At 40.3% G+C, this 13,920-nt stretch overlaps 1 protein-coding gene across 5 annotated transcripts in view; it reads left to right on the plus strand.

Moving 5' to 3' along the window:
- LOC136763404 (MAP7 domain-containing protein 1) overlaps positions 1-13,920 on the plus strand; it is a 56,629-nt gene that overhangs the window by 17,400 nt on the left and 25,309 nt on the right. For 3 of the 5 annotated variants that reach the window (XM_066717388.1, XM_066717390.1, XM_066717391.1), the window contains exons 2-4: positions 8,033-8,131; positions 11,998-12,066; positions 12,800-12,820. In XM_066717388.1, the coding sequence (XP_066573485.1) occupies positions 8,033-8,131; positions 11,998-12,066; positions 12,800-12,820 (189 nt within the window). The remainder of the gene's footprint in view (positions 1-8,032; positions 8,132-11,997; positions 12,067-12,799; positions 12,821-13,920) is intronic. The other 2 variants (XM_066717389.1, XM_066717392.1) reach the window with 1 other exon arrangement.

A 13,920-nucleotide genomic window follows, 5' to 3' on the forward strand; every position in this document is an offset into this window, starting at 1 on the left:
CGTGACTACAGAGCCCTTTCTGTTGGAAATTAATTCAGGTGAACTCAAATTTACAAAGTCAGTGATGTGTGGAAAGAAGGTGGAAACTCTCCTATGTGACAAATGACCAAGAAATAACATAATCTCCTGAAATCCCATCAGAGATGGAAAAAAAAAAAGTAACGAACCTGCAAAACTGAAAAGCACTTAAAGGAAGAATTGGTCTGTACCTGGTCTTTTATATCAATTGAACTGTAGGTTTAATACATTATGACGCTTGGTGATCTAATTAACCAGTCAAATTTCAAGTACAGGGTCTGTGGCTGTTTTCTTTTTCCTTTTCTTCTTTTAATGCTGCAGGAATTTTGGCTGGGTGGTCTCTTCCTTTTTTGGGTGTGTGGTTTTGAGGAGGTGCTGCTCTGCTCACACAGGGAATTTAACAGCTCTGTAAAATATGAATGTATGTATGCAGGGATAGATTTGTTATCACCTCCATTATGATGTCTTGATCTAGTAGAGGTGAATTAGTCATGTCCTGCCAGAGGTTGGTTTCATTGCAGCGAGAACTGAAGCTGCAGCCACACCTTGCATTTCAATAGGCAAAGATCACTCATCATGTCGAACATGAAAGAGCCATTGTTTTTAACTCGGCTGATTCCGAACAACCCCAGTTTGTTTAACTTAAATTGCACAAACCAGTACTAAGACTGCGGCTGTCATTCTGCTATGTTCTCAATTTATATGCAGAGAAAAGTTAGTTTGTAGAGGAAGTCTTGGAAACTGTTCTCTGTTTGTGTACAGTACACCTGAAACAATTTATTTTCATAGAGTATTTTTTTTTCTGCTGCAAATTACTGCTGGTTTGGATTTGGCTGAGTTATAGTTTTCAGGTCAGGTCAAAATGAGACCCAACAATATGCTTAAGTAGTTTCTGACCTGCCAAATAAACCTCCTTAAGCCCTGGTTGATGAAAATATTCCTTCTGCTGCTGTGAAGTGTATATGTTTACCAGACTTGAGTAAAATATTAAGCGGCTGCATGTCCATGGGGGCCTCTCAGAAAATGGAGCTCGGTGCTGTTTGCTTGGTCCCAGGGGATGTTGTCGTCATCTCTGTAAAGTGGAGTAGCATGCCATGGATTCTTCAAGTCGAGCTGGCCTAGATTCATTCCCGTGAAACACAGAGCCTTGCCACTGTCTGTCGGTATAGACCAGTGAAGGTGGTGCAGTACCAGACAGTGATGTTGGGAGTGATTTTCATGAGATGCTTGCTTTTAACACCTTGAAAATTAAGAGGGGGAGGCAATTTGCAAGACCCCGGTAATTAGGACATTCATTGGCTTTCCCGTATGCATGGTGGCTGATCTGGCCTCCTGAGGTTGGGGTTTGAACTTCATGTTGTATTTGTGAGGTGGGCCTTTTGCAAGAGCATGGGTTTTAAATGGTTTTCAGTAGGGAATACTCGAGACCTGGGAGCTGGCGTCCCAGAGAGACCACTGAACTGACAAAACATTCTGGACCTCCCTTGCTCTGCTTTTCTTTTAGTGTATATTTGTTTGAGGAGCTGTGTGTGCTTTATTCTCAGATTTTTTTGTTTCGTATTCCTCTGAAGCCTTTATTTTTCGTATATTTTTTATTTTATTTTATTTTGAAATTTTATATTTTAAAACCTTTAATAAAAAAAAAAAAAGTAAAACCCATCTGTAGTTTAAGGCAGTATTAGTCTTACTCCATTATGTCTGGAACTTGTAACATAGAAAATAAAAAATAAATACAGATCTTGTTTTTTCCTAACATTTATCTTCAGAAATTTGATATTGTGTGCGTGTGCGTGTGCGTGCACAGTATTGATGCAGATGGTCTCAATGAGCTCCTGCAGGCCTTCAGGATCCCTGTGCTTTGTCTGTGACTGCATGACACATCAGGTATGGAGAGCCATCCCCCTTCCCATATTGTACTAGGACGCTGTTTAGGGTTAATATTATTAGCTCGTTAAAGACCTTTTTTTAGTGCCATAACTAATGGGCATGTTAATTGTGGTCAGCTTCATAATGTAAAGATGGAATAATGTTTTCTTGTATAATGGACTGAAGGTGGTCTTCAATGCCTTTAACACTATAAAATAAAAGACACAAATTTCGCCCATGCTGCGTAACCCGTGTAGACATTCCTTCTACTATTAGCTTTACAAACGCCATTTTGCATGCATTATTAACATCTGTGCTCCAGTAATGCGAGGTAGATTGTTCTTCTGCAGCCAAAAAATGTGCTTTATAATTTTTCTTTTTAGCTGTATTATTGCATCCACAAGCACTCCAACAATATAAACCCTGAGGATCCGTTGTGAAAATCTGAAGCCCAAAGAGCCAGGCTGATACCGCGCATATATAAATCATGAGTCTCTGCTCGGCAGTGCGAGCTTCTTGAGAGTGAAGCTGCACCCCCATCTTTGGGATGCCTCGGCATCTTGTTCGTACAGTGTCTGCTGCCATTTTTCACATTTTGTAAATAGAAACATTCAGACCAATCAAGGGTATGCAGTAGTTTTATATTTTAGCTTTGTTTTCTCCACAATTACCTGAAACGCATAGAAATTATTCTTAAGTGTTTTGATATAACAAGCCATCTCGTGCAAATTTTTTTGCTCTTGACGAGGTGCTCTTAACACATGTAGCTCCACAGGATCTTGCAGGAAGGGAGGTTAATCCTTCCCAATGGGCCGGGTTTCTTTTTAAAGTCCTCATTTTGTTTTTTTTCCTCAGTTGGAGGAATGGTTCCTAGTCCACTTAGAACAGCTTTTTGTGATATCCTGATGCCAGAACTAGGGCAGTTGTGTTGTGTAAGAGTAGACTTTGGTGCGTCATGTGATTTGGCTGTATTTGAATGCCGAACATCTGCACACAGGACAGTGGGACAGAGTACACCTCCAATAAGGCAAACATGAAGAATACTGGCCCTGCAGGACTGTTCTGGGACTGGTGATGTAACCAGTCCACATCGACAGTTGACAAGATTATCTCCGAACGCAGCCTTTTGTCAGATGTCATGTGCTGAGGAAAAGGCCTCCGATGAGCAGTCAGTGTTGCTAAATGAAACATTCAGTACGTGTCAGAAAGAGTTAGCTTTGTCTCAAGGTGCTGGCTTTTTTCATTTCAGCCGTCATTTACAGAAGCCTAGTTTTGCTGAAGCTGGTTATCCTCGAATTTACAGATCAGATGCGCACACCCAAATTGTAATATCTGAGTTAAATCTGCTCCTTACACATTTTATGTTGCCAACATTTATGCATATTAAGCATATATCATAATTACAGTAATTCTCTCAAGTCTGGACTGCAAATCACAGCCCTGAGGATGTTTTCAAAGCTGGAGGTAAAAACTGTTCACAAGCTTATAGTGTATTACAGCAACACCTGCTTTGGCGTGCCTTTCATCCCCCCTGCAGCTGGGTTGGCTTCTCCCACACATCTGAGCTGCTGGTGCAGAAGGCCCGCTGCTGTGGGCCCCCCACGGTGGTGCTGCCATATGGTGGCGCATGAAGTGAGGTGTATCCCCTGTCACCTGAACAAATTTGGGATGTCTGGGCATTGCAAAGCTGTTGCAGTCTTAATATTGTGCGTTTTCATGTGTTCTGGAATAGAAATGTGCCAGACCGTGTCTGTCTTTGCTTGCCAGCCTGTTGTGTTACAGTTGAAGTAAACACTAGATATGAGGCACAGCAGCCACACCTTGACTGTAATAAAGGATTCAGCCTGCTCTCTGTGTTACTGGGCTGTCTCGCCGCTTGTTTGGCAGGGATCCTGTTGCTGTGCAGAGGCTCCACGGTGCCGCTCCTCTGGGCACGTTCGCTCGCTGGATCGGTTTTGTTGACAGCCACCGGCACAGAGAGGTCAGCTCTGCAGTCCTCGCCTCTTTCTGTGTGGATCTTGATCACTTTGTACTGAAACCAACAACCTTAACACACAACTTATGAGCCGAGAAATTTAGACGGCAGTAAAGTTGACTATGCCAGAGCAACCAAACTTTGGCGTCTATATCCCTGACAAGCAATCTCCAGTAAAAGGGCTGTTTTGGCTGTACTCTTGGTAGTTGCAGCTGGAATTGAAATAACCTCCTATCCATCGCTGGCATTTGCATTAAAGGTACACTGCATCAGTGGAAAAAAAAACAAGGGGAAAGCAATTCCAATTAACGATTATTCGTGGTCTATTCATCATAAACAAATTCAATTGATTGTAACCATTTTATATTTGATTTTAGTTTCTGTTGGGAGTTATTAGTTAATTAGAAATTTAAGTCACAAGGCATTCTGTTGTGGGACTTTTGTCAAGCCCAGTGTTTCCAGATCCCAGTCATCCTGCTTGTTCAGTAACTGTTTTTCTCACAGCATGTCTAAAGATGGTGACTGTAGCAGCAGCCATTCCCCCATCTATACTTTAACTTGCCTAAGAAAAGTCATGTGAAATAACAAAAAGGGTGTAGTCTGCTTGGAAAGAAGCACAAAACAATAAATGGAGAATAAACTTAACAGAAAAATGTTTGTCAGAAAAATGAAGTATCTTGTGCAGTGTAAGCACCATGTGGAATTGCCCTTTACAGCAGTTAATGATTAATGCCTGTCAGGCCTCTTTTTACCTATAATTACATCTTTTTATAAGGGATAATTTAACAAGAACATTACAAATGTTTTTGTTTATATATATATGGAGCAAAGGCGATATAAATACAGAATAGTCTGGCACTGTACTAGTTTCTAATTAACTATATATGATCTGTTATTAAATGACCAGATAAGAGAGTGGGAGTTTAATCTTTTTATGAACATGTATATTTGTCCAATTATTCGGTGTAACAATTATTTTTGGGTAAATTTATTACTTGCATTTTATTTTCTTGTCCTGACTGAGACTGGTTCATTTAGGCCCGGCACTTGTCCTGCTTTTCAACCCAGACAGTCGGGCTGCTTCCAGTTTTATTCCATCTTAAACAAGGGCATGTTTAATTGATACAAGGCCCCAGAATGGTTCTCTGGTGTCAGCTGCTGTGTTACTAAAAAAGACAGAGCATCTGTGGCGATGAGAGTGGTGGACACGCCTGCAGGAGTGTGCTGTGAGGTTACTGAGTGAGTCAATGAAGTATGCAACTTCAGGGCTGCTTCAACCTGTTGTTTTGGAAGAAATGGGATGTTAAGATTTAGCTCTCATACTTTATTAAAACACCAAGAAAAATGATTAAAGAACTGAAAGTCTTGTAACCTGTTTTTCAACTGACAGATTCCTGAACACAGTGTTTTTCAGGGAGTGGGGGGGTGGTGGTTCCTTAAAAACATGATCTGGAATCATTCATCAGCAAGACAAAGAAATATCTCTGGACTTCTCGATGAAGTTGGAGGCTTGTAATGAAAGCCTAACACTGAAAACGGTGGAGCCTGCACAACCAATACGGGGGAATGGGGTTTGAAAGAAGGCAAATATTTAGTTTCACACTATTGTCATATTTGTGGAGCTGCTGATGAGAGCAAAGTTAATTTTGCTGGAGAGTGACTCATTTTAGTTTGCCAACCCTGAGTTAGACGGTTCTGACCTTGAGGCCCTTCTGTAAATCTCTTGGAAAGAAAAAATAAATAAAAAGTAAATCTCCCCTCACCCCCAGCATGGGGGATATAGTCTGTTTGGTGAGACTGGGTGCCTGTGTGCTCACCAAGACAGCGACTGAATAAATACCTTTCAATTGTAATGTAACCGTGTGAGAAAAGATGAGGCTTCCTTTGGGCCTTCGACATTGTTCCCATGCTCTTTCTCTCTTGGAGGATGAGGGTGGAATCAGAAACCACAGGCTTCCACACTTGTAGGCCGTGCAACTGAACACCCAGCTCTGCCAGAGACGCCATTGTCATAATGGTGGTTGGAGATTTTTCTCCCCTTTCCCCCATTGATTTGATCACCTGTTGTGAAAGAAGTGGAAGGAGTTGTTCATTATCTCCTTCTCAAGGGACCAGCTGCTTAACAAACGTGTGTGCTCGCCACATTTCATTTAGTCGGCCCCATCTTGTGCTTTTTTAGCTGCTCTTGGTAGAATGGGAAGTAGAAGAGGGGACAAGAAGGCCCTCTACTCTCCCTGTGTGTTTGTAACAGTATAGACCCTTAACTAGATATAGAGCTTCTCTCCTATGGTTTAATCTGGTTATGTTGAAAAATGCAACATTGGATCAAATTTTAAAGTGTTGTGAGGAATAACAATGTTAAATACCTTTTATTAAATAGTTACATATGTAAATTTGATTGTGCTTTTTAAAATGGTTGGTGTTGGGTGACCTATAGTATCTATGTAGCTTATGCTTTAATACAGTGTTCCTTGCTTATAATTATGACGAGGAGTGCATATCTTTTGTGTGCTCTGCAAATATGGCATAATGTTCACCGTCTGTTTCAGTCATGTGTGTAGTGGCCTAAAATGACCCGCGCAATGATCAGATTTCACACTCTGGCACGTCATTTGCATATGGCAAATTGATTTAGTTTTTTCTCTCCTTTTATTGAGGCTCGCAGCCTAGTTTCAGATGGAAAGAGATTAAAGCCTTATAGATACCGGATGTTTTAATAAATGTGAAATACAGCCTTACAGGTGGATATTTAATGTAGGTATACATGAGTAAACACTGTATTAAACAGTGCATCTCTTGGCTGCACAATGAGTTGGACTGATTGCATGATAACATGAGGATACCAAACATTTAATTTTGATGTCCACTCCACCTGTGCACACACACGCACACACACAAACACACATTCTGTTATTGGAGGTAGAATAGCAACACTACTGTAGATCCGAATCTGTGTGACCTGCAAATTACCAGGGAAATTTAAGCTGAGAGACAACCATTTTCATTGGCTCCCAGTTATAAAGGCAGACGTGGTATTTGCCAAAAGAGATCAATGCAGAGCATGTGGCCCTGAGCACAGGCCTGCTCAGAGAGTCCTCTTCTTGGTTAAGCAGCAGCAATGCACAATATGCCATTACAGGCTCGTCTATAGTTCAGCGTGTTCACTTTTCTTAACAAACCTTTCTCTGAAGGTTTACTGCATTAGAGAGCATTGCAAATGTCAAGTGGGTCCTGGCCGTCAAAAAGCAATGTCTGTTCCTGTAAGTGGTATGTTAACAGTGGCACTTATAGGCCTGATTAGCCGTTTCAAAATTATTTATTCTTATCCAGTCTTTTTTTGCAGTGCAGCACAGATTGAATGATTATTTTAACTTTTTTCAGTTGTTTCATAAGCAGGTTTCTCCAGTGGTAGCAGACAGCTTCAGGTTGTGTTCTAGAAGGCTGTCTGGAAGCAGTGATTCATGGGTGAACAATGCGTAATGAATGCGCAGTGTGACAACCTTTCAAAGGAAGAAGCCCAGGCTGAGCTGCTGCATGCCTAAAATTGCTCTCCATTGTTGTTTGACGTAATTGTCAATTTTAACTGTAGCAGCAGGTCTCAAGGGAATGTGCGTCAGCTCAGCATATTTTTTATATGTTTGCCTGTTCTGTGTGAGTAGGGCAATTATAACAGGCAGATTAAGACACTGTGCTACAGGTGCACAGTTACTCTGGAGGAATGTCTAATGAATGGGTTTTGAGTGGTGTGGTAACTGGTGTAAGTTGTTGTTCTTGCCACCGTTGCTTATTTGTTTTCTGTCAGAAAACATTAGCCCCTGTATGAATGCCCTCTGGAGGGAATTCTGTGGAAGTCCTCTGGGAGCTGCACACGGAGGTTAAAGATATGACTTGTTAGCTGAAATTGATAGTTTCATTATTCACAGAGACTGAGTTTGTGTCCAACATTAGTGAAATATACTTGAGGAAAGCTAAAAGTGGATACTGAGAATAAACTGTATTGTGAAGTACTAATCTTTCAAAATCAACTAAATGGTCTGTATTCACCTCAAATGTAAACTCTGGGTTATCTGAAGGGCAGGTCTCTGTAGATAACCGGCTTGCATTCTTGATATGTTGACCAATCGACTCGGGCAGTTCCACTTACTTCTCCTGTCTTTTCTGTTCTTTCCTCAGCCCCTGAAGTGACCCCCAAGGAAGAGGTGAAGAGCCCACCGAAGGGAGAGCCATCACCAGCCACCCCTGGCATGAGCGTCAGTCCCCGGCCCAAACAAGGTATCCAGTTCTCATTCCTTCACTCGCCCACTCTTGAAATAAATAATAACTCTCCAGCTCTTTTGGGAGTTGTTCCTTTCATTGAACTTCACCACCAAAACTTCCTCACGATTCCCAAATTGCCAGACACAAACCTAATCAATTAATCACTGAGGTATAAAACAAACCACTTCCTGAGAGATTTGTAGTAACACCATAGCTAGATCTACCTTTGAAGGCTGTAATGCATCTAACTCGATCCATTATGCTCAGGCTTGTGAGCATAAGAAAAATAAACCACCAAGGTTTTGTGTAGGTTCTCAATGATGAGACGAATGAATCGTCAGACCATGTGATCGGGGCAGCATGGCTGAGCTGTTTGCTGAAGCAGTCTCTCTTCCCTGGGAGTCCAGGGCTGCCGAGCTGTAACAGCCAGCTTATAATGACCACTGGGCACCAGGATCAAACTAGAATAGATTTTCTGTACTGCTCGTATTGCACTATAGGACTACAGCAATTGTGGAGGCAGTACGGCAGCCTTATTAAAACATAACCTTCTTCTATTTCAGCACTTCTTACAACAGAACAATATGGAGCCTTTGTCAAATAAGAGATCGGCCATAGGCAGGACTTTGCTGTGACTTTGGCTTTCATGTTTCCTGAGGAAAGCTTTTCCTTTTTCTCCTTTTTCTTATTAATGAATCCTCTCTCTTGTAAGGCCTGCATGATCACAGCTTTGTACACAAATTACGAGGACTTGCCTCTTCTAGCATGTACAAATGTAAGAAACATTGGGGGTAACTATTACTGTCTGAGTCAAGTGTTTAATAGGAGGAGGGGGAACAAAAAATGAACTTCAAAAAGTACAATACTACAATTTTAAAAGGAGTCAGCATTCCAATACCCCTTTTTATTTTTTGCAGAATTCAATGACTGCATCTTTCATCTATAAAGAAGTGTGCTTCAAAATCTGTTCATTAAACTTGATAACATGCCTTTACCCTCCTGCTTCATATTGCAAAGTTGGACCAATTTTTATTTTAAAGAGTCCGAGCATAAAGCCACACACACTTATCATTTATGTATGTATGTATTTATTTATTTATTTCGAGAATTGATCGTTTTTTTTTTTTTTTTTTGTTTGTTTTTTTGTTCTTCTGGACAATACTTATTCAAAGACATTGTACATGCAGTTGAGGAGACCGACTTTTGGTATCATGTTGCTCTTGCTTTGAGATGGTCACTACAAACAGAAAAGGTCTGTCAGGTTGACAAAGCACAAATGGGCAGAAAAGCCTCTCCCTGTTCTCCTGAAAAGCAGGTTGTCTACTCCTCCACTGCGGGGGCGGTTTGAGCAGTCGGCTGCCACAGACCTGTAGCTGAGGTAGCTTTCTGCACCACCCATCTTAAACCCCCACATCACAACACTGACAAGACGTGATATTAAAGTGAAACTTTAGTAATCCTTCCAATTTATCCACATATGACTTAAAGCAGATGCTTTTTCTATTCTCAAACCAGCTAAATGCATGCATGCATATTTTTATATGTATTTAAGATAATTGTTTAATTGTTTATTTTAACTCACAACCTGAATATTACAACAGTTTAATTGTGTATGTTAAATATAACTTTGTTATGTAACTGCCAAAAAAATCAATTTCAAAAACATGAAGTAATAGGCACTAAAAACTGGGCTAAATCAAGTAGCCATGTGATTTTTTATTTATTTTATGTAAATTATGAAAGGGTTCTCTAAATGGAGGAAGTCAGCACGAGAAATAGTAACAAAACAAAGCACCCATCTGTAATTCACTGTTTATCCTTTTAATTGTAGATTCCCCTGAGGATTTTATCATTGCAGGAGAAGAACACATTTTGAGGATGCTAATGAGCTACAGCGAGGGCCAGGGATATTAATTGTGTATCAGAATAATTAATGTTTTAATTTAATTTTTACACCCCTCTGCTTCGCTCAGGCAGATGGCCTAGCTGCTAGTGCCGTCCCTCTTCTCAGGGCTGTGTGAGGCCTACTTGTTTGCCGTCCTTGACTTGGCCTTCGTGTGACCGGGTGCTTTCGCAAGACTTATCTCCCACTGAGGAGATGCTTCTTGGTGTTGAGTTCAAAAAGCAGTTTCCATGGAAACCACAGTTCTGCTACTCTTCCCGTTGGAATCCCTTCAGAATGCAGTGCATTTACTTTTTATTTATACATTTTTTATGTTGCCCTAATTTTTGTGAGTTTATTCTCCTTTGCTCTACTCTACAGTTGTGCACCACAAAAAATTAGTCGTAAGTTAGTCTTTAGTTTCAAAGACCTGATGTGAAATAAATTAATAACCAGTATGTGGCATCCTATATAAACAAGTCTGGTAGCATTGCTTATTTTCTCACTTTCATCGATCAGTGTAAAAAACAAAACAAAGCTAAAACTCCCATTAGTATTGCTAGTTTCAACAAGAGGTATATATCCACAGATACCTTTATAGAGACCTTGATGGAAAAATAAACAATAAAAGTTACCGAACTCATACCTAGTAAATATTGAGTTATTTCTTTTTTTACTTCCAGCTCTAGCATGACATTTGTGGTGCCCTGTGTTTGTGAATTGTTTTAGCTGTGTGTGACGTGTGCTGCTCTTCAGCGAGGCCTTGTTTGGTGCTCTGCTCAGGCTCTGCCTCTTCTGCTGCTTCTCCTTTATCTTGGAGAGCTTCGGCGTGGCGATTACACCCCACAAAGCTCCATTGTTGTGCTGCACAGCCTATGCTTTTGTGGTTGCCAATTACCGCCTAATTTCATATGTTTCGTTCTGCTGATGAAGTCAGAATAGATGTCCTGGTTATATGGGGTGGGATAAAGCTCGGTGATGCCGCCCGCAGTTTCTATGTGGCATAATTAGAGTGGCGACGTGAGGGACTCTATTTGTGTTTCTTTTTTCTCTCCTGAAGAGCTCTAAAATAGGACGCGTTTTATTTCTTTTTTTTTTTACACTTCACGTCATCAACGAGTACATTTTTAGCCCCGCTTCTATAGAAACCTCTTCTTTCCATCAGGTATTTGAAAAATCATTTGATGAGCATAAAATCAAATATTTTTTATGGTTTGTTTTATAACAAAGGTTCTTTTAAATATAGCATGCACCGGAGTTGATGGTATTTTGAAAACACTGCTTAAAATCTAACAAATATTTTAAAGGATTGTATCTTTAAACTAGTTGTAAAACTTTTAAACAAAATAACCTTTTTTTTCTCTCTCGGTGTAGAAAATAAGCTGTGATGGTATGCATAAACACAGCTGAATGCCAGCAGTACCCAACAGTCAACAGAAAAGTGCCCAAACTGCCAAACTAAGCTTTTTTTTCAGAGCAATATCAAAAACTGCCTCAGCTCCCCTGTTTAGTGTAGGAGGTCTGCATTATCATTGAAAGCAAAGCACAGCTCCCTCAGAAGGGACTAGGTAAATACTGAGTACATTGCTGAAAAGCTATGACATTCAGTATGGTTAAAGGATTCCCAAGTCTGAAAGAAAGCATTTGATCCTTTGATGTCGTTTTGTAAAAGCTGACTAACATGAGGATTTGGGAAAGTGCACAGGGATTAAGGTTATCATTGTACTGGCGAATGAATTTGGTCTTTAGTATGATAAGCATGACTGTTCACGTTTCAGTGCTGGATGACTTGTTTTATTTTGCAGTTATAGCCATGTGCCATCTATTAACTCTTTTTTTGTTTTATTATACTAAATAGAAGGGTGAAAATTGAGTCTTCCAGCTGATATTATGCAGTCTGCTCCCCCTGAACATCCTCCCTTGCAGTTAATGCCCTTTGCACTGTGAGATGCGCAGTCCCATATTGAGTGCTGACCGCTGTGTTTCCGTCTCTCCGCAGATGGCATGAAAGCAGAGGACAGACAGAAGCTAGCCAAGGAGAGGCGGGAGGAGCGTGCCAAGTACCTGGGTAAGGAGAGCAGGCAGTGGGCAGCATCCCTGCGGGGGGGGGTTGGGGGGGACATTAACGCAACTGTGAGGAGGGTGGCGTCCTCTGGTGGTAGGGGTGGCATTTTCAGGAAAGGAAAGAGAACACCCCGTTCATAAAAGATATTACCTATTTTCTCTTAGTCTTACAGGCTCGTAGAAGCGTGGTTACAAATACATTTTCTTTCTCTCTCTCTCTCTGGATCGCTCCACAAATGCTATGCAGATGATTTTTCATTTGCAGCATATTTGAAAGATGTCAGTGTTATGATGTAGTTTTACATTAGTTGGGGAAGACATTTACAAAGTGAATTATTCCCTTTCATGATTCTGAAACGTATCCTTAGTGATGTCACTCTACCTGCTTTTAGATTACTGTGCCTCTAATGGATGTAGATGGCTTTTGTAGTGTTTGATGGTTGTTTTACATTGTGAAATAATAAATATATATTTCGTTTTTATTTATTTCTTTATCCCGGAGAACTCAATATGCATTTTGTTAAGCACCCCTGAAGGTGATTGTTTTGCATTCATTGTTAATCACCAGCATAGAACCGGTTTCATTCCACTTGTATAACCAAATGATAAGAGGCACTTTTTTTTAGTTTTTTGTTTTGTCTTGCGCAACTTGTTTATTATGTCGAGGGTATTGGGCACAGAAAGTCCTGTTTTGCACAAATGACAGCAACTTTCCTTTTTTTTTATTGATTCCTCAGAGCAACGTAGCATGACGAAAGGTAAGCCGTCATCCTCTGTGTTCCAGTATGGTTAGCATCAGTGGTGGTGGTTGTTTTTTTAGTTTTTTCTTCATTTCTAGTAATGTGATTGTGCAGTTCTCCTTTTTTGTCGTGTTTTTTGTTTTTGTTTTTGTGGGACGTTTCTGGTCACTCTTTTTCTCTCCCCCATTTCATTAACTTTACAGTCTTCTTTCAGTTGCTGTTTAGGGAGATTTCTCCAACTCATCTTGTATCTAGCCAGTAGTGTTCAGATATTCTGTCAGAAGGTAGGTGGTGTCACAGGCTAAATCACAATTCAATCCCTCTAGTCCAGACACAGGATTTAAGATTTAAGATAGGAGGTTAAGCAGGTTCTCTAACAATGCTGGACTATACTGGTTATTGCCGTGATACCCAGGTTTTAGGGTCAGGGAATGGTTAAAATAGAAAGAGAGAGATCCCAGGCAGACACTTTTTGTTTTTAATTCCTTCGAATGTTACATTCGAATGTAACACACAGTAACACTTTTTCACTGCAAATTGTTTTCTGCCACTAAATTTAAAAACACTTTGATGTCCTGTATGTGTATTATTCATGTAGTAAGGCAGACTTAGCTGTAGAATGCTTTGTTTAAAGGTTTTTGTCTATGCATTTCCTAAAGAAAAACAACTACTTTGTAGAGCTATTATATTACCTTTATTTTCACTGTAGGCTACTGAGGGGTTGTAGCTCCTGCAGTTACTCAGAGCTTCCCCCAGCTTTATGTGGGCGAACATAGAACAGTCAGTCTCAGGTCAGCACTGTTAGTTATATAATATGTAGTTAATTTGCAATTCCTAACTAGCTTTTATCTAATATAAAAACAAAACTAAATGTTAGCTGTTAATATATCAAGAGTAAAAACTGCATTGAATCAATGGAATCATCACCAAAGCCTGCTTTTAATGCTTTGAGCATCTTATAATAAGCCACTGAGTTAATGGTGTAAGGGCCTCATACATCTGAAGGTGGCATTTGCGAACATCGAAGTGCAGAATAGACTCATCTGTGATCACAAATCCTGAAGGGTACGATGCTGAATTGGTAGAATGGCGGCCAACTTACTGGTGTAATTTAAACC

The sequence above is a fragment of the Amia ocellicauda genome, chromosome 11, assembly GCF_036373705.1.
Source record: "Amia ocellicauda isolate fAmiCal2 chromosome 11, fAmiCal2.hap1, whole genome shotgun sequence".
In the NCBI taxonomy this organism is placed as follows: Eukaryota; Metazoa; Chordata; class Actinopteri; order Amiiformes; family Amiidae; genus Amia; species Amia ocellicauda.